This window comes from Nerophis ophidion, linkage group LG02 (genome assembly GCF_033978795.1).
Source record: "Nerophis ophidion isolate RoL-2023_Sa linkage group LG02, RoL_Noph_v1.0, whole genome shotgun sequence".
NCBI classification, from domain to species: domain Eukaryota; kingdom Metazoa; phylum Chordata; class Actinopteri; order Syngnathiformes; family Syngnathidae; genus Nerophis; species Nerophis ophidion.
In genome coordinates, this window is record NC_084612.1 from 36,139,244 (window position 1) to 36,160,268 (window position 21,025).

The window sequence follows — 21,025 nt, forward strand, 5'->3', positions numbered from 1 at the left end:
GAGAAAGCTCTTATCTCAAAACACTCTTAAATTTGGCATTCTTACGTTGAGGTACCACTGAATTCACGATTTGATAAAAATATAAAGTTTTCAGCGTCCTGTGATAGTGTTTTTATGAATTGAAAGTTAACCTGTCAGGCAGTGTTGGGTTAATCGTCCTTGTTTTATTTCACTCATTAGAAATCATATTATTTTTCCCCTTTAAAAATTACATATTCACCATGACTATTACATAGAGCAGGGGTCACCAACCTTTTTGAAACCAAGAGCTACTTCTTGGGTACTGATTAATGCGAAGGGCTACCAGTTTGATACACACTAAAATAAATAGCCAGAAATAGCCAATTTGCTCAATTTACCTTTAACTCTATGTTGTTATTATTATTAATTAATTATATTTATCTTTGTGGAAACACTAATCATCTTAATGATTTCTCAAAATGAATATATATATATATAGAAACAGATACATATTTTTATGAATATATTTCGACTCTTTAAAATTCAAAATTCAACCAAAAAAAAGAAGAGAAAAACTAGCTAATTCGAATATTTTTGAAAAAATTAAAAAAATAATTTACGGAACATCATTAGTAATTTTTGCTGATTAAGATTTATTTTAGAATTTTGATGACATGTTTTTAATAGGTTAAAGTCCAAGCTGCACTTTGTTAGAATATATAACAAATTGGACAAAGCTATATTTCTAACAAAGACAAATAATTTATTTGAATTTTAATCATAATAAGTTTGAAGAAATATTTCACAAATATTCTTTGTCGAAAAAACAGAAGCTAAAATGAAGAACTAAATTAAAATGTATTTATTATTTTTTAGAATAAAAAAAAATAAATTCACTTGAACATTTATTTAAATTGTCAGGAAAGAAGAGGGAGGAATTTAAAAGGTAAAAAGGTATATGTGTTTAAAAATCCGAAAATCATTTTTAAGGTTGTATTTTTTCTTTAAAATTGTCTTTCTGAAAGTTATAAGGAGCAAAGTAAAAAAAATAACGCATTTATTTAAACAAGTGAAGACCAACTCTTTAAAATATTTTCTTGGATTTTCAAATTCTATTTGAGTTTTGTGGGCTTCACGGTGGCAGAGGGGTTAGTGCGTCTGCCTCACAATATGAAGCTCCTGCAGTCCTGGGTTCAAATCCAGGCTCGGGATCTTTCTGTGTGGAGTTTGCATGTTCTCCCCGTGACTACGTGGGTTCCCCCCGGGTACTCCGGCTTCCTCCCACCTCCAAAGACATGCACCTGGGGATAGGTTGATTGGCAACACTAAATTGGCCCGAGTGTGTGAATGTGAGTGTGAATGTTGTCTGTCTATCTGTGTTGGCCCTGCGATGAGGTGGCGACTTGTCCAGGGTGTACCCCGCCTTCCGCCCGATTGTAGCTGAGATAGGCGCCAGTGCCCCCCGCAACCCCAAAAGGGAATAACCAGTAGAAAATGGATGGATGGATATTTGGGTTTTGTGTCTCTTAGAATTAAATATGTCGAGCAAAGCGAGACCAGCTTGCTAGTAAATAAATGCAATTTAAAAAAATAGAGGCAGCTCACTTGTAAGTGCTGCTATTTGAGCTAATTTTAGAACAGGCCAGGGCGACTCATGTGGTTCTTACGGGCTACCTGGTGCCCGCGGGCACCGCGTTGGTGACCCCTGACATAGAGTATATACTTATGTCACAGAAAGAAACAAAATGGCTTATAGTATCTATGTTCATCATTAGATCCTGTGGAGCTGTTTTGTTTTACTACTTTCCCAAATGAGCAAGTGAATTAGTAGCCCCATTTGGCATTTAACTTGTCTCTGGCAGCTAGGCAGTCATTATTATTGATCTATGTGATCTTGGTGGAACAACTTAGTATAAAATGTTAGTGATAGTTTTTATGGCTTATCTTGACTGCAGATGTAATTTTTTTCTGGGATAACAGTTTAAGATAAAATAGATCATTTGTGGGATTACCTCCTTATTAACACCAAATACATCAATTGGCACTGGTTTTTCAAAATCAAGCTGGAATAAGCGGTAGAAAATGGATGGATGATGGAAGCTGTGTTTTAGTTACGTAAATTTGACACGCAATGTGGGTACTTGGCAATTGTCGAAAGAGTCAATGTAAACCTTTGTTAAAACTTTTGGTCACTACAAGGCAGTTTAATGTGAATTATATTTATATAGAACTTTTCTCAAGTGACTCAAAGCGCTTTACATAGTGAAACCCAATATCTAAGTTACATTTAAAACCAGTGTGGGTGGCACTGGGAGCAGGTGGGTAAAGTGTCTTGCCCAAGGACACAACGGCAGTGACTAGGATGGTGCAAGCGGGGATCGAACCTGCAACCCTCAAGTTGCTGGCACAGCCACTCTACCAACCGAGCTATGCCACTCTCCTTAACCGTGCAACTATTTTGTATTTTCTGATAGGAAACATGTTTGCTCTATTTTGTTGTGTTGTTATTATGTACCTGTATTTCTCAAACAATGTTAAGCCATTGTTATTTTGCTGCCCAAACATAGAACCCAGTGAGCTTTTCTCCCAGGTCTAGTGAAAAGAATGAATTATTCAAATATCAAGCACGCTTTCATCTGGCCATTTGTGTGCTTTGATCTTGGAATCCGGAGGTTGCTTGAATACCTGCATTGTCAGGTTATGTTTCCAGTGTGTGAATTATTGAAATCTTTACCCATCTGTTAAAGTTTACGAGCACACTGCACAGGAAGGCTGGCACTGCAAATCCCCAGATGTTGTTTATCTGCCAGTCGAGCTACATGGCTGCGTGTTTTAAGGCTGGCTTATCCACAACATTAAAAATATACTCATTCACTTACAGTACAGTAGATGTTCTAGTTCATCAACGTCCAATACAAGGCACACTGTATATGGCCACAATAAATTTAGTTTTTAGGAAATACAACATTTGCATTTTGTAGATTTTGTCATTTGTATTGTCTTAGTAGCATTTGTTTAGTATGTTGAGGTTTCCCTGTGTGTTCTGGTTAAAAATACATTTGGTAATGAAGTGAATGAACAACAATGTTCTCGTAAATTAGATAGTGGGGGGTGAACATTTCATAGAATGGTAGATAAGAACCATGGCATTGCTTGGCTACAGCTGGACACATAATTAAAGCCTCCTTACCTATAATTTGACTAATAGTTTTGTTTTGCGGCATGTTATTAACATATGAAAGGGCTAAGCATGGGTCATATGCATTGCAACAACAATTAGTGCAGACCAGAGGGCACAAGAATGTTTAGAGCCATTGTTAATTGGAAATCTTTACAAAGCTTTGCATTAATTAGAATTTAGTTACATCTGCTTTAAACCAAATGTATCCAGTTGCTTCTCTGTATTTTTATGAACAGCTATGTCTGTTTCCTTTCAATGTGTTCAGCTTTGAAGAGAATGGGATTGAATTAGATTAATTTGAGAGACTGTGCGGCTGGAGCTGTTTTTTCATGCTAATACAATGTGTTGTTTTCCATGCAAACACATTATCTTGTTTAGCTGTACATAACAGTTTCAGTGTATGTCTACTTGTATAAAATATGTAGACATCCCATTTGTATTCATTTAAGAGTTTTAAGCAGAAGCTGTTTTTTTGTCTTGCACATTATATGTTTGAATCCCTCTTATTAGTAATATAAAGATTCCAGTTTCAATGGTAAAAAGGAGATGAATGTAAAATCATGTGCAGCTACAATCAACACACTGTAGCACAATGTGACCGTAGGTTCCTGTCCCTGCAGGTCGCAATGAGCTGATTGCCAGATACATCAAGCTTCGGACTGGGAAAACGAGGACTCGCAAGCAGGTAAGACGAGAAATGCGGCTGACTAATCCTCTGTCACAGCCATGTCGCATGAACAGATGTCGCTGAATTTAGCCATTTCTGAAATTGTCACCCTTAGTTCTGCTTTCAAACACACGTAAGAGTTTTAGTTCTAGTGAATCTGTAGATAAAAACATTAATCAGTTTTCCCTTTTTACAAATGATAAATTAAATAAATGATAAATGGGTTGTACTTGTATAGCGCTTTTCTACCTTCAAGGTACTCAAAGCGCTTTGACACTACTTACACATTTACCCATTCACACACACATTCACACAATGATGGAGGGAGCTGCCATGCAAGGCGCTAACCAGCACCCATCAGGAGCAAGGGTGAAGTGTCTTGCTCAGGACACAACGGACGGGACCAGGTTGGTACTAGGTGGGGATTGAACCAGGGACCCTGGGGTTGCGCACAGCCACTCTTCCACTGCGCCACGGAAGCAATTACGTCCCTCAAATGTATTTAAACTCATGGCCACCCTTTGGTCAAAAAGGAGCCTTTAATTTCTACAATAAATTGGTTGTACGTGATACATTTATGGGCATCAATGACATGTCACGTAAAAAGAAACTAACCACTGTTACTGAAAATATTCCTTGGCCTCATAAAGTAAATCAGAGTGTTCATGCACTTGGCTGTGGTAGAAGTTTTTATTAATGGGGTGGAAAGTCTAAGCTTTAATACATTGGTACAGTCTCCAACAAACAAGACTTTCTTTCGTTTATGTTGGGGGGTGCATCCTGTCTTCTGCAGGCCGCACACACAACTTTAACCACAAAGATGAGCTCATATTTCTGAATCAAAGTGATGAATTACAGATGGCATTTGTTCTGAAAATGGACCGATTTGTTGTTACAAAATAAACACAGCAAACACAGAATCTAGGGATGTTTAGTACTATTCTTTTTGGTGTAAGACAAATAATTAGTAAAGATGGTACTGAGAATGTTGTCATTACTTTGTAGGAAATATACTGGTTTCTTAAGTGACCTTAGTTTTTTATGTACTTAAATTGATAAGTCACACAAAGGATGTCTGCTATTTCTCAAAAAATCTGTTTGTCAACTCAAGAAACTTGCACAGGTAGTCTATAAGAAATACCAAATTATAATTATATTTAAAAAAATGTCAAGCAACTTTCCCAAAACATTGTTATCCACATGAAAATACGATCCATTTAAATACTGTCAAGCACATGCTAAAGAAACTGTCTAGCGTAGAAGAGTGGTGCTTCATGGGAGACGCCAGAGGTTGTCGTGGTTTTAGGGATGCAGATGAACGTGGTTGGAGCGTGAGTTAACAAAGGGGAATGTATTAATAAAACGGAAAAAAAAGCGAGCGCAATGGGGAAGTGCTCTGACCAAACAGGCAGTGATGAAAACAAAACAAAATGCAAAGACTTACAGGAAATGTGGAGCTGACGGCATCCACACAGTACGAATTCACTTGCACTTCGCATCCAAAGGATCGTCTATGGCCACCAGAGAATCGAGAATAGCAGCATCAAAACACAATGTCCCGACAACCAACGGAGAAACAGGATCAACATTAATAGTCTTAATTGCAAACAGAAAACAGGTGAGGGGAAATGCTCTTGGACAGAAGTGAAGCAGCCACGGGAAAACACCAACAAAACCAGAAGAGCCGCAAAAATAAAAGCACAGGACAGGAACTAACACCAAACACAGGAGAACACCAACAAATAGGCATGGCCTAATGTAACCAGTCGTGACAGAATGACACCCCGCCCCAACAAAACAGATACCAGACATTCTAAAAAACGAGAAGAAAAAAAAAAGTCCAAATTCACGGGGCGCAGGGAGTACAAGACGGCGGGTTGCCTGGCCATATTTACTTGTAACCATCAGGGAAGAGTCAGATGGACACATTCTTGTCGAAGATGGGGCCGCTGGAGACGAATAAGGCGGCTTTGGCGAGGGGCCCGCTGGAAACAAAGATGGCGGTGGCCTCTGCGAGGTGCCGGCTGGAGACGAAGAAGCAGGCGACTCCGTGGGATCCCCTGAAGACAATGACGTCGTTGTGGGAGGAGCCAGAGCAGCAGGCGGCTTGTCTGGTGGTGTGTCCCAAGCCTGAGCATCAGGCGGCGGGTCTGGTGGCGTGTCCCGAGCCAGAGCATCAGATGACTGGTCTGTCGGCGTTTCCCGAGCCTGAGCAGCAGGCGGCTGGTCTGTCGTCGTGGGAGCCGCGGAAGACGAAGATAGCGGGCGCACCGTTGGTGTCTACAGCGCAGGAGCAGCAGATGGTGACTGCCCCGTCGGCGTCTGCAGCACAGGAGCAGCAGGTGGCAGGACATAAGGGAGCGGTGGAGGCGACTCCTGGACAGGATCCGGCGGCAACGCTGGTGATGGAGAACGCTTCCCTGTGGCCGTTAGTGCCACAATCTTCTCAAGCCGCTGGGTCATGGAAATTTCCTTAGGTTCACTCACTGGCTGAATAATTTCTGCCACAGGATTAGTCGCTGGCAGAATAGCCCTTGCAAGAGGTAGCAGCCAGGCTGGGTGTAGCTGTGCCTCCCCAGTTGCACAGCTACCCCCCGGAAGCGGATACCAGACGCTGTCACTGGTTTGAGGGAGGAGCAACCAACCCTTGACCTAAGCGGGAGAAGAAGAACAGATTCCAGATTCGCCATTAAAAAAATTGTTTGCAAAATCACATAGTCGGGACATTCAGTCATGCGGTGATAAATGGTGCGTCATGGTAGATGCCGGAGGTTGTGGTGATTTTAAGTATGCAGATGAACGAGGTTGGAGCGTGAGGTAAATGGGGTATTTATTAATATTGAACAAAAAGTGAGAGCAACAGGGAAGTGCTCTGACCGGACAGGCTATGACCAAATGAAACAAAATGCAAAACACTTGAAATGTGGCAGACGGCATCCACACGTACAAGTGTACTTGCACTTAGCTTTAAGAAAATATCTTCTATGGTCTCCAGCAAATAAAGAATCAATAACATAAACAAACAATGTTCTGACAACCAAGGTAGAAACAGGATTAACTTAAATAGTCTTAATTGCAAACAGAAAACAGGTGAGGGGAAATGCTCTTGGACAGAAGTGAAGCAGCCATGGGAAAACACCAACAAAACTAGAAGAGCTACCGAAATAAAAGCACAGGAGAACACCATGAAAAAGGCACGGCCTGGTGTAACCAGCTGTGACAGGTGAGGTGACACTAAAAAGGTTTCTTATAGCCATCAGAAGCCTGCTAGAAAAAAGTAATTTCCGAAATTAGCCCAATAACAATTCTAAAAGTTTTTAACGGAGAACTGCACTTTTTTTATTTTTTATTTTTCCTTTTGTCAATCATTATGAAAGACATGACAACACATGGGTTTTTAAAATGCATTCTAACTTGTAAATAAAAGTCTATTTACAGCTGAGACAATGGCAGGTCCTCTATTTCACCCACAAAATCCAATAAATAACCATTCAAAAACCACCATAAATACTCCATTTACATTTCATTACTTGAATATTAACCAAGTAAATAAATGATAAATGGGTTGTACTTGTATAGCGCTTTTCTACCTTCAAGGTACTCAAAGCGCTTTGACATTACTTCCACATTTACCCATTCACACACACATTCACACACTGATGGAGGGAGCTGCCATGCAAGGCGCCAACCAGCACCCATCAGGAGCAAGGGTGAATTCACGTGTCTTGCTCAGGACACAACGGACATGACGAGGTTGGTTCTAGGTGGGATTTGAACCAGTGACCCTCGGGTTGCGCACGGCCACTCTTCCACTGCGCCACGCCGTCGTCGTGATATTGTTATTATAAGCGCTAATACAGACAAACTATTTATAGCTTGTGTGCAATTTCTACATGATAGACTGGTGAGATGAGGCTGAGGACATATTTCGACAAGTTAGTACATTTTGACAGCAAATTTAGGCTTGGAAATGGCGAGAATGACACAAAAAGATGCTTGGGTCGACTCCCCATTTTTTCGTGAGGGTTATGAGTCTTCCTTTATCGAAATGGGAATATATGAACATCCTCGTAGTCGACATACTAACGACAAACAGACAGATGTTTCACATTAAGTGATGTTTATTATGTTTGTTGGCCCTCAAGAAGTCTGCAGTGAGTAATAATCAGTGATGCTGTTAAAAAAAAAAAGCAAACGTGATGCATTCATGAAATGATCACGCCTCATATGCTTTAAATGATCGACATTTGTAAGTATTACATGTTATTAAATATGTCCCTGTTACTACATTACATATATTATTTCATCATGTATAGAAAACCTTAATGGAGGTGTTCGGATGTTTTTTAAAGGGCTTTATACTAGGCCAGGGGTGCTCACACCTTTTCTGCGGGCGAGCTACTTTTCAATTGACCAAGTCAAGGAGATTTACCTCATTCATATTTATAATTTATATTTATATATTTATGAAAGACACATTTTTGTTAACAAGTTAATGGTGTTTAATGATAATACAAGCATGTTTAACACACATAGATTCCTTTCTTTCATGAAGACAATAATATAAGTTGGTGTATTAACTGATTCTGATGACTTGCATTGATTGGAATCAGACAGTGGTGCTGATAACGTCCGCATTTTCAAATGGAGGAGAAAAAAAGTCCTCCTTTCTGTCCAATACCACATGAAAGTGGTATTGGCATTTGGCAATGTGGCATCTCATTTGTCCAACTTGCATACCGGTACTCGTTTTTAAACACTTTGTTATGGGAGTAGCATACGTGTGTGTGGCAGCAGGTGAGTGACGTGGCATCAAAACTCCGTAGCTTGCTAGCTTGTGCACACTAGCTTTCTGAGACTCTTATTTTGTTAGCACTGGCAGGATGAAGCAGGTCTTTTACGGTGAAGACAGGAACTGTGCAGTCGGTCTTTAGAGTTTTGACAGCAGGTACTGCCCAAGAGTCTGTTGAAATAAAAAGTGTTTCTCTGTCCTGTCAGTGATTTTTTTCTTAGAGCTCGCAGCAGCCAGCGTCATCTCACAATATCCTCGGGTGCCGAGAATGTCAAACAACGGACGAAAGTGAAGTCTTAGTGAAGATTGATGATTGCTCATTTTTATGTCTATTTTTTTAATGCTTGGCTTGCGATCGACTGACACACCCTCCGCGATCGACCGGTAGCTCGCGATCGACGTAATGCCCACCCCTGTACTAGGCTAAATAGAGCAGCTCCAATAAGCTCCATTGTGAGCTGACTTTTGATTGCATTTATTTAATATTTAAAATTCATTAAAAAAAACATCCATTGTGATGTTTTTTCTTAATGAATTTAAACAAGACAAATAAAAAAAACAAAAAACAAGTGCAGTTCACCTTTAAAACCAATATGCATTTACTGATTTTAAAAGATCCTCTATTTGTGTTGAAATGGAATTAAAATTAAATACATTTGAAGATTTTTTTAAACATAGACTCCAAAAAATGCATATTACTGTGTGTTGTATCTGTATAATTACGAAGTTCCAAATTTGTGTTTAGGTCGTTTAACTATATCCCATAATTTAATGTGATAGGTATTACATATTTAATGTGGCAGCTCTTTGAGCTGCCATATTATCCTTGTAGAGGAGTTTGCGTGTCCCAATGATCCTAGGAGCTATTTTGTCCTGGGGGTTTAAGCCCCCTGGTAGGGTCTCCCAAGGCGAACAGGTCCTAGGTGAGGGATCAGACAAAGAGCAGCTTGAAGACCTTTATGAAGAAGACATATCGAGGACCCAGATTTCCCTTGCCCGGACGCGGGTCACGGGGGCCCCCCTCTGGAGCCAGGCCTGGAGGTGGGGCACGATGGCAAGCGCCTGTTGGCCAGGCCTGTTCCCATGGGGCCCGGCCGGGCAGAGCCCGAAGAGGCAACGTGGGTACCCCCTCCAATGGGCTCACCACCCATAGCAGGGGCCATAGAGTTCGGGTGCGACGTGAACTGGGCGGAAGCCGAAGGTAGGGCACTTGGCGGTCCAATCCTCGGGTACATAAGCTAGCTCTTGGGACGTGGAACGTCACCTCAATGGAGGGGAAGGAGCCAGAGCTAGTGCGCGAATTGGAGAAGCTCCGGCTGGATATAGTCGGACTCACTTCGACGCACAGCAAGGGCTCTGGAACCACTTCTCTTGAGAGGGGCTGGACTCTCTTCCACTCCGGCGTTGCCGGCAGTGAGAGGCGACGGGCTAGGGTGGCAATTTCCGTTGTCTCCCGGCTCAAAGCCTGCACGTTGGAGTTCAACCCGGTGGACAAAAGGGTAGCCTCCCTCCGCCTTCGGGTGGGGGGTTGGGTCCTGACTGTTGTTTTTGCTTACGCACCAAACAGCAGTTCAGAGTAACCATTTTTTTTGGGTACACTCGATGTTGTACTGAAGAGTGCTCTCTCGGGTGATTCCCTTGTTCTGCTGGGGGATTTCAACGCTCATGTTGGCAACGACAGTGAAACCTGGAGAGGCGTGATTGGGAAGAATGGTCGCCCGGATCTGAACCCGAGTGGTGTTTTGTTATTGGACTTTTGTGCTTGTCACAGTTTGTCCATAACAAACACCATGTTCAAACATAAGGGTGTCCATATGTGCACTTGGCACCAGGACACCCTAGGCCGCAATTCCATGATCGACTTTATAGTTGTATCATCTGATTTGCGGCTTCATGTTTTGGACAGTCGGGCGAAGAGAGGGGCGGAGCTTTCTACTGATCACCACCTGGTGGTGAGTTGGCTGCGATGGTGGGGGAGGATGCCGGACAGACCTGGCAGGCCCAAACGCATTGTGAGGGTCTGCTGGGAACATCTGGCAGTGTCTCCTGTTAGAGAAAGTTTCAATTCCCACCTCCGGAAGAACTTTGAACATGTCATGATGGAGGTGCTGGACATTGAGTCCGAGTGGACCATGTTCCGCACCTCTATTGTCGAGGCGGCTGATTGGAGCTGAGGCCGCAAGGTAGTTGGTGCCTTCGGTGCGGTAATCCTAGAACCCGTTGGTGGACACCAGCGGTGAGGGATGCCGTCAAACTGAAGAAGTAGTCCTATCGGGTTTTTTTTGGCTCATAGGACTCCGGAGGAAGTGGACAGGTACCGACAGGCCAAGCGGTGTGCAGCTTCAGTGGTCGTGGAGGCAAACAACCCGGACATGGGAGGAGTTCGGGGAAGCCATGGAAAACGACTTCCGGACGGCTTCGAAGCGAATCTAGACCACCACCCGCCGCCTCAGGAAGGGGAAGCAGTACACTGTCAACACCGTATATGGTGCGGATGGTGTTCTGCTGACCTCAACTGCGAATGTTGTTGATTAGTGGAAGGAATACTTCGAAGACCTGCTCAATCCCACTAACACGTCTTCCTATGACAGGGGTCGGCAGCCTTTAAAACTCAAAGAGCCATTTTGACCCGTTTCACGAAATAAAGAAAACAATGTGAGCCACAAGACTCTTTTAAAAATTTTAAATTAAATAACACAGCATGCAGGTTTTTTTTTGCTGTGATTTTTATAAACCAGGGGTCTCAGACACGCGGCCCGCGCCTTAATATGGAAATATAATACTAGTGCAGCCCGCGAGATTTATTTGAATGCCGCTTGACAACACCACATTTGCCAACCTTCCCAATTTTACCTGGAGGCTCCCGTATTCCAGAGAAATTGTTCTCTCACAGGTATGCTGATTTGCACCTTTAACAATAATAAGGGCGTGGTATGATGGCAATGCGTATTGCGCCCTCTACTACCGTAACTGACAGCTTACCAGCCCATTCACATGTCATACGAGGCTTCTACAGACACACACACAAGTGACTGCAAGGCATAATTGTTCAACAGCCATACAGGTTAGACTGAGGGTTGTGATATAAACAACTTTAACACTCTTACTAATATGCGCCACACTGTGAACCCACACCAAACAATAATGACAAACACATTTCGGGAGAACATCCGCACTGTAACAGAACATAAACACAACAGAACCAATACCCAGAATCCCATGTATCCCTAACTCTTCCGGGCTACATTATTCATCCCCGCTAGCACCATACCCCGCCCCCCCAAACCCCGCCCACCTTAACCAACGCACAGAGGGGATTTAACCCCCAATTCCAACCCTCGATGCTGAGTGCCAAGCAGAGATGTAATGGGTCCCATTTTTATAGTCTTTGGTATGACTCGGCCGGGGTTTGAACTTACAACCTACCAATCTCAGGGCGGACGCTCTAACCACTTGGCCACTGAGTAGGTTTTATACACATATAGATATATATACATATATACATATATATATATTAGGGCTGTGAATCTTTGGGTGTCCCACGATTTGACATTGATTCTTAGGGTCACGATTCGATAGTATATCGATTTGACATTGATTCTTAGGGTCACGATTCGATAGTATATCGATTTTTTCGATTCCATTCGATTCTGTATTCATTCAATACATAGGATTTCAGCAGGATCTACCCCAGTCTGCTGACATGCTAGCAGAGTAGTAGATTTAAAAAAAAAAAAAAGCTTTTATAATTGTAAAGTACAATGTTTTATCAACTGATTGCAATAATGTAAATTTGTTTTAACTATTAAACGAACCAAATATATGACTTATTTTATCTTTGTGAAAACATTGGACACAGTGTGTTGTCAAGCTTATGAGATGCGATGCAAGTGTAAGCCACTGTGACACTATTGTTCTTTTTTATTATTTTTATAAATGTCTAATGATAATGTCAGTGAGGGATTTTTAATCACTGCTATGCTGAAATTATAATTAATATTGATACTGTTGATAATATTAATTTTTGTTTCATTACTTTTGGTTTGTTCTGTGTCGTGTTTGTGTCTCCTCTCAATTGCTCTGTTTATTGCTGTTCTGAGTGTTGCTGGGCCAGGTTTGGTTTTGGAATTGGATTGCATTGTTATGGTATTGCTGTGTAGTGGTTTGTTGGATTAAAAAAAATAAAATCGATTTTTTAAAAATGAAAATCGATTCTGAATCGCACAACGTAAACGATTCGATTCGTATTCGAATTGATTTTTTCCCACACCCCTAATATATATATATATTAGGGGTGGGCAAATTAATGCGTTAATTACGCGTTAACTCATCAATCTATTAACGCCGACAATTATTTTATCGCACATTTGCGTATGTTGTTTACATGCTTTTATTTTGTTAACGCCTTTTCTTAACAAGATGGCATTTCCCGGATGTACTTCGGCGTCGAGGGGCTCTTGGTAAAGATGGAACATTTGGCAAAAATACCGGACAATTCTGCAAATTTCATGGCTGGCTTACAGCGTGGTCACTCCGGGATCACTTACGACCGCCAGACAATTCTGAATGTGGATAGACCGGGCCGTTTTGGACTGAATGACGCGTGCTTGCTAGACCGGCTGGCTAGCATGGGAATACTTTGCCGGCTACATCCAGCGGCCTGTGAAGCAACGGAGTATATGTGTTGTCTGTCTATTTATCAATAATGCAGACGAGGCGTGTTGGCTGAGTTTTTAACGTTTGCTTTCAGAGCGTGCATATCACAACATACAAGATGCCGTCATGGCGACACACAACCTATACCGGGCTACCGCGCATGCTCGTCACTCCTGTTGCATGCTGGGTAGGGTAGTTCTTTTTTTCCCTGGCTCATAACATCATAAATAGTACCATGTATATGCGTTCAGTTTATCAAAGCACCAAGCAAACAATCGGAAAATTCCCATCATATCAATTCCTAGATATGGTCATAATTATTTTAAGTGCACTACGCAGAATAAACACAACATTATTAATATTGCTACTACAGATAATTTGATCAAAAATTCCCTAAAACAGCCCACTACCTATAATATAGGTTTTTTAAACATAAGACCCTGATAAAAAAAATGTTTCTGCTGTTACCTCAGAAATTGCCTGTTCAGATGTTATGATTGTGGCTCAGAGATTTGTATGTAGATTATATTTATTTTCCATAACAAACAGGATAACTTAAATACCCTGGCAGTGGCAATGAGCTTAAATGTTTGTATTTACATTTTTTGAGTTGATTTTCATAAAATATGCTATTTGACTGCAACTGTTTAACAAGGACTGATTTAAATTGTGTTTGCACAACAGATGTTTTGGCGCTTTTGTTCATGTGGGAGAATATTCCAATAAAGGTGCACTACACACTACTTTTGAATTCATTATTGGGCTTTGCGTATACAATGCAGTTAATCACGATTAATCGGAGAAATAGTGCGATTAACTTCGATTACAATTTTTAATCGTTGCCCAGCCCTAATATATATATATATATATATATATATATATATATATATTACACTACAACATATGGGTTGAAGCGGGAAGAACTTTATGGCAAAGCACAAGAGGAAGGAATCATACTATGCATTAAATTTGGACACACCAGACTGAATAAGACATTGTATCTTAAAAATAAACACCCAACATGATTTTGTGACAGTTGCAATGAGGTAGAGTCAGTGGAACATGAAATACAGTACATGAAGGAAAAAACTAAGAGAGGAAGTTAGAAGACATGGACATAAGGAGGTTACTCTCAAAGGGGTACTAAGCAGCAACCACACATTTTTTGTGGAGTTTCTAGAAGAGACAGGTTTATGGAATGTAATTTAGTATGGGAAGGTATATACAGTATGTATGTGTGTGAAGGAGGGATAAGGGAGGGAACTCTGGTTCACACTCCAATACAGTAGGTGGCAGTTATGCTCCTCTGACATTTAGCGCCCCTCCATAAAACAAGAAGGTGAATACAATTATATTTCGGTTCAGATCTTGTCCAAAGGCCTTGAGTTTGACACCTGTGTTGTAGACATTCAATGATAGCTAACGTTAGTAGCAAAGCTTGACTAAATTGCTAATTTTTGCTAACAAATAGATTGATAATAAATAAATAAACTGATTTTACCCTCATCTGCTATTAGTTAACAGTGAAACCATGTAAGTGTTCAGGGGCTTTGCATGCTCTCTCCAAGACTTCTATTGCGCGAATGGTATACATCATAGAGTAATTTAGAGTAATCTAGTAGCACAGAGGCATATAATGTATTCATTCATTCATTCAACACACTAGTGCGTAAGTGCAATGTCCTTATATGTTTCATTGTTTTATATGTATTTCACAACCTAAGTGAGAAAGATGGTGTAGAATGGCTAGCGTTGCATTGTGTAGCGAACACTGTCTATTAACAAATAGGATCAGCTGACTTTGTACAGTATGTTTCATATAATTGTACATCTGGCTATTCAGATGTTGTGCACTGCTTGTTCTCCTCACCTTATCCTGTGTGTTTATACTACATGGGTCGCGGCCTGCATTATTCGAAGTAAGTAGTGGACGGGATATAATGTTCGAGTTGTTCTAGTTGGTCAGGTCTAAGTTTAGCGTTCAAAGTTATCTGCCCAAAGAATGAGGTGAGCTGTCTACCTAAATATATTAATTGAAGAGGTTGTTGAATCAATGGATTTTTTTTTTCCTGATGGCACAGGTATATTCCAAGATGACAATGCCAAGATACATGAGAAGCTTTATTTTCACCACATGGTCCAAACCTGAACTCCAATGAAAATCGTATGAGATATGCTGGATAAGACTTTGTGTAGTGGTTTCATCATTACGATCACAACTTTGGACAAAAGTGCATTTTGTGACATTTAAAGAGATGCTAAAGCAACCGAAATATTAGCGTTAAGGCCTTTTTTTTTTTTGCCCTGCAGCGTATGCCTCTCATCACTTAAATTCTACAATCCCCATTTAATAGTTTTGTATCCATCATTATGTACAGTTAAAATCATTCTAAAAATTGTTTTCATTGTTGTTCCTGTCATAATTCCTGTTAGATAAACAGGAATTATGACAGATAAGATAAGAACTGTTATTTGACTCGCACCTCACAATCCATCCAGAAAAACAAAACACTTAGGAATGCTCATAAGATAATTTGCTAACCATAAGTAAACTTGGCTGGTAAAATACCTCGACCAGCTCCCATAAGAAAATGAGACAAACCAATTGACATTCAGTACACAGCAGATCACATCTGTGTGCTCTTAATGTGAGCTAAAGGGGCCTGCATCCTCCTTAATTAGCTCACTTAAGTGACAACGACACACAGCATAATGCCTTATTGGATGTTAGCACCGTGTGCTGCTGTGTGGAGATGTCTCTGACCTGGACCTTGTCTCCCCTAATGAGTATTCAAACAAAGACATGTGTGTTCTCGTTTTTGTTTATTTTCCCCTTTTCTCTTTTGAATGGAGGTGTCTAGTCACATACAGGTCTTAGCAAGAAAGAAAGTTCGAGAAATCCAAGCTGCCATTAAGGTACGTCTGGCTTTGCCCAGTTGCAGGGGGCTTTTCATTGCCATGGTTACAGGCTCTTCCTTTGTTTTCCTCTCCTCCCCTACCCTGCAGGTGTCTAGTCACATTCAGGTTCTTGCCAGAAGAAAATCTCGAGAGTTTCATTCCAAGCTAAAGGTATGCGCTTTTCTCCTTTTGGGCTTGTTGTTACTGTGTCTTACTTAACTTCCTGTTGCTACGGGGGAATGTGTTGTCTGTTACACTTTTTAACTCGTGTTGACAAGGTCCAATTTTTCTTCATACTTCCTTCATTTGTTTGTGATTAATATCATTGTAAGTATTATTCTTTTCATTTAGTGATAAAACCAATAAACATACTGTATGCCGTTGTTAGGCATTTATATCTTACAAGAAGTCTTGGATTAGATTTGTTTTGATTCCGATTATTGGGTTGATGATTCGATTTAAATCAATTCTCGTTTCAAACCAAATTTTGCAGTATGTTATTTGGTATAAAAATTGTAATAAAACATTTTCAAAACAGGTTTCAAAAGCTCTTCTTGGCTGCCGATGTATGAGAAATAGACACAGCAAGTAAGCACATCGATGGCCGAAAAACTTATTTTCAAAATAATTGATAAAACAACATTTAATTTGGAATTTGGAATGAAAAAGAATCGCGTTTTGGATGTGAATTGATTTCTTTTGAACACCCCTAGTGATTATCAAAACACAATCAGATACTTTAGCCCTTATTTGATCATTTTAACATTCATGAAGTTATTTTTAAAATATTATTTTCCCAAATGAATCTAGATACATAGAATGACAACCTCTCTAAAAAATATTTATTTTACATAAGTTAAATTAGTGTGTACACATTTTGGAGAATATAAACTGAGTTAAATCAATCACATAGTCACCATAGTTTGCTTAAATTATTCCATCCATCCATTGTCTACCGCTTGTCCCGTTCGGGGTTGCGGGGGTGGTGTATTCCGCTGCATTCAGGCGGAAGGTGGGGCCTATAATAATGATGATGATAATTAGCGGTGGGGCAATAATCACATTTTAGATGCATCACAATTCAAATATGGACAATTATAGAATCGATTAGTAAACGTCAACTTTCGATGTATTTATTGTAAAGTAATGCAGACAGTTCTAAAATGTCACTTCACCGAGAGATCTGACCAGGTCCTTTACTATCAGGCACTTATAGTCCAGTATTGCACACATTTACAATAATTTGATAAATGTGGGAATTAATTTAGCTGTTTCTTACTCAATAAGCGTTGAGTTTTTTTTAAGTTGCAAGTGATAAATGCTTATTTAGGGAAATGAAAAGAAATGTAAAAGTGCATCAATGTACATAAATTAGATCTGTATTAATAATCAATTTTTAATCGAATCGTAGCTCCTGAATCACAATCGTAATCGAATCGTGAGGTGCCCAAAGATTCCCACCTCTAATGATAATAATACCAATAATCATTGTTTTTATTGCAATTATTACTATTATGGTGGTAATTGGGAGGAGGGTCATTTATGTTGTTCAGATATTTACTATAATTGGATAAAGACCACATTAATGATCCTACCAAACTCTGAAGTATTTTTTTTTTAATCATGTAAATCCCCAATTGGAACATGATGTTTGTATGAGAGGAAACCATATATGATACAGTCCAGGACCAAACATTTGGACAATGCTAAATATGTGGCTGATATTGCCTTACCAAACCAAATGAACCAAGCGTATTGGCGCTAATGAAGTGTGTTAAAGTGGGGTAGACTGCTTGATATTGGCTGAGGGCTCTAGCGCTGACAAAGTTGGTCACTGAAAGAGCATGATAGAGCAAGGGATCTATAAAAAATAATCAAATTAAAACATAACAATTTCTCCTCAGACAGTGAATGAGACAAGTTGCTTCGTAGCTCAAAATGGCTGTGAAGCTGGCCGAACTCTGATTTCTTGTCCTGTTGACAGCTCTTTATCAACAATGCTCTCCTAGTGCTGTGGCTTAAGTTAAAGTTAAAGTACCACTGATAGTCACACACACACACACACACACACACACACACACACACACACACACACACACACATACACACATACACACACACACACACACACACACACTAGGTATGGTGAAATGTGTCCTGTGCATTTAACCCATCCACTTGTTCACCCCCTGGGAGGTGAGGGGAGCAGTGAGCAGCAGCCGTGGTCGCGTCTGGAAATCATCAACTTGCAGTTGCTTTCTTCCTTTTAGTCTACCAAGGATCCACAGATGTTTGGTTATTGGTGACCAGAAATCTGAGACGCTGGTGGAAACAAAAAACCTCTAGGGCACTAATGATGCAGGGCATATGAAAATGGAAATCTCAATATGAAAGAAGAGTTTAAGTAAAAGAAATGAAACATTATTAATTCCCCCCACCCCCTGTGATGAGGTGGCAATTTGTTCAGGGTGTTCCCCGCCTTCCGCCCGAATGCAACTGAGATAGGATCCAGCGCCCCCCGCAACCCTGAAGGGAATAAACGGTAGAAATTGGATGGATGGATGGAAGTTTCCCCCCTTTGGTGGTACAACTACTAGTTTTGACGATCACACTTTGTTTAACTCTTAGTATTCTATATCCAATAATGACTCCCCATTAATTTGTGGTGTGTTTGTCAATTTGTCTATGTGGAGAGTGAGACAGCTACATGAATGCCTGCTCTTTCAGAGGCCCAGGCACCTCTGTGAGGAAAAACAGACGGCTTTTGTATGAGTCCCTGTCTTTTTTCATTTAAAGCAAATTAGACTCCAGTGGCAAATAGATGTGCAAGTGTGCCCTTCCTTTTTTGTGTGGCAAGGGGAATGGGGGAGGTCATCAATGGAAACCTGCTGTTTCTACTCATGCCTGTGGCATTTCAGTAAAAATAGCCAGTATTTTTGTTATGTGCATGGCCATATTCCCAAACTAAATGTATTTACAAGACTGGCACCCAATAGAGAATATACTTCCACCAAGGGTTAAATGTTTGCCAAAACCAATAAATGAATAGCTATCTATGAATTTACTGGTAATAGCTAAAGGGGATATTAATAGTTTTTTCAGATTTTCAATTACTTTTGGATCCAAACATTGCAATCTGCCCTCACAAGATATACTTAGTAATATTTTCATATTTCATTTGAATATACAACCCAGATTTGCCCAATCGGATTGATACATTATCCATCAATTTGTCCATGATTTGGATAAAATGTTACATTATAGTATATTGATGAAACACATTCTATTAATAGTAATTAAGAAATTACTTTGTAATGTGTGGAATATAACTGGATTTAAGGACAACAACCCAAATAAAGACCTATCTGCACAAAATACAATTTAATTGGAGCTTAGAAGGGGACTGAACAGACATTAGATGCTCAAACAATTGAAACTGCAAAGGAATTTTACAGCCCCACTGAAAAGAAAAAAGAAATGATACCATGGGAATAAAGTCATAAAATAAAATAATTACATTTCCATATTGGCAAACTGAAGTTGCAGTACGACAAGCATTAAAAATGCATTCTGGGCTAAATGTGTGTGTCTATTTGTGAGAAAAAATACGACACACTGAAATCACCTCTTTTGCTGACATTGTTCAATGTTTAACATTCAAAACCAGGGCTGTCAAGTGATTACTTTTATCAATCAGATTAATCACTCTCTAAACCTGTGTCATGGTTAATTGCAGGTTATTATTTGCTGGCATAAATACGATTTTCTGAAGAAAATACCTCAATATTTGTGTACAAATGTAATTAGTAGATCAGAATGCCATACAGGAACGTTTTTTAAATGATTCACTACTCAAAACTTGGTGAAAATAAGTATAGTAAAAAATTAAGTGCACATTTTGAAAGTCTTTGTAGTTTGCAATATTCTTGCAAGCTACAGTTACTAATTGAAAATGTAGTAAACACTCAAACAACTTAACATAGTGCACCGTTTACTCCTCTTTAGTTTAAACATTTGTTGAAACAAACAGGTTTGTTTACCTTTTTTAGATGACAATGATGATCTCTTTTTTTGGTACAATGTACCCTAGCTCGTTGTGATTACTTACAGATGTCCAATGTTCTCCAAGAAGCAAAAATACATTCACATTCAGCCCTTATTTGCATCTTTATGCTCTTGTTTATGTAGTAAAGTTGCCCTATCCTTGCTGCAATTGTGCCACTTTGAGGTATGACAGATCAGCTGTGGTGATGATATGAATGAAATCTTCTGCAGGACTTGGTTTTCACAGATGTTAGCTGTCCTGCATGTGGTGGCTGCCTGTTTGGCAAAGGCATATGTTTAACTTAGCTGTGGTTAGGGGTGTAACGGTACACAAAAATTTCGGTTCAGTACGTACCTCGGTTTTGAGGTCACAGTTCGGTTCATTTTCGGTACAGTAAGAAAACAACAAAATATAAATTTTTTGGTTATTTATTTACCAAATTTGTAAACAATGGCTTTATCCTTTTAACATTGGGAACACTATGACAACTCTGCCCACTTTTAATCAACATTAAACTGCCTCAACTTGTTGCTTTGATTAAATACAATGACATAACCTTTCTTCTACATATAAAAAATGCAACATTAAACCGTTTCAAGTCAACTCATCATGCTTAATATATTACGGCATTTGGGAAGCCTGTAGTTGACTTTTATTATGTAAAATGTTATATTTTTATCAACATGTGATAGCAAGGACCCTACCATTCAAAACTAGGCTGCTACATTACTAATGATTAATGTAACTATAGCTGAAAAAAATAGTGCAATAGGAGAGACTATTCATCCCTGAACACCATGGAGTTCAATTAAATAACAGACAGAC

The 21,025-nt window shown here is 39.8% G+C and overlaps 1 protein-coding gene across 7 annotated transcripts in view; it reads left to right on the top strand.

The window, feature by feature from the left end:
- Positions 1 to 21,025, top strand: part of tead1b (TEA domain family member 1b) — a 179,241-nt gene that overhangs the window by 93,322 nt on the left and 64,894 nt on the right. For 3 of the 7 annotated variants that reach the window (XM_061882839.1, XM_061882847.1, XM_061882857.1), the window contains exons 4-6: positions 3,763 to 3,827; positions 16,111 to 16,173; positions 16,264 to 16,326. In XM_061882839.1, coding sequence (XP_061738823.1) covers positions 3,763 to 3,827; positions 16,111 to 16,173; positions 16,264 to 16,326 — 191 coding nt within the window. Of the gene's footprint in view, positions 1 to 3,762; positions 3,828 to 16,110; positions 16,327 to 21,025 lie in introns of all 7 variants that reach the window. The other 4 variants (XM_061882826.1, XM_061882831.1, XM_061882853.1 and 1 more) reach the window with 2 other exon arrangements.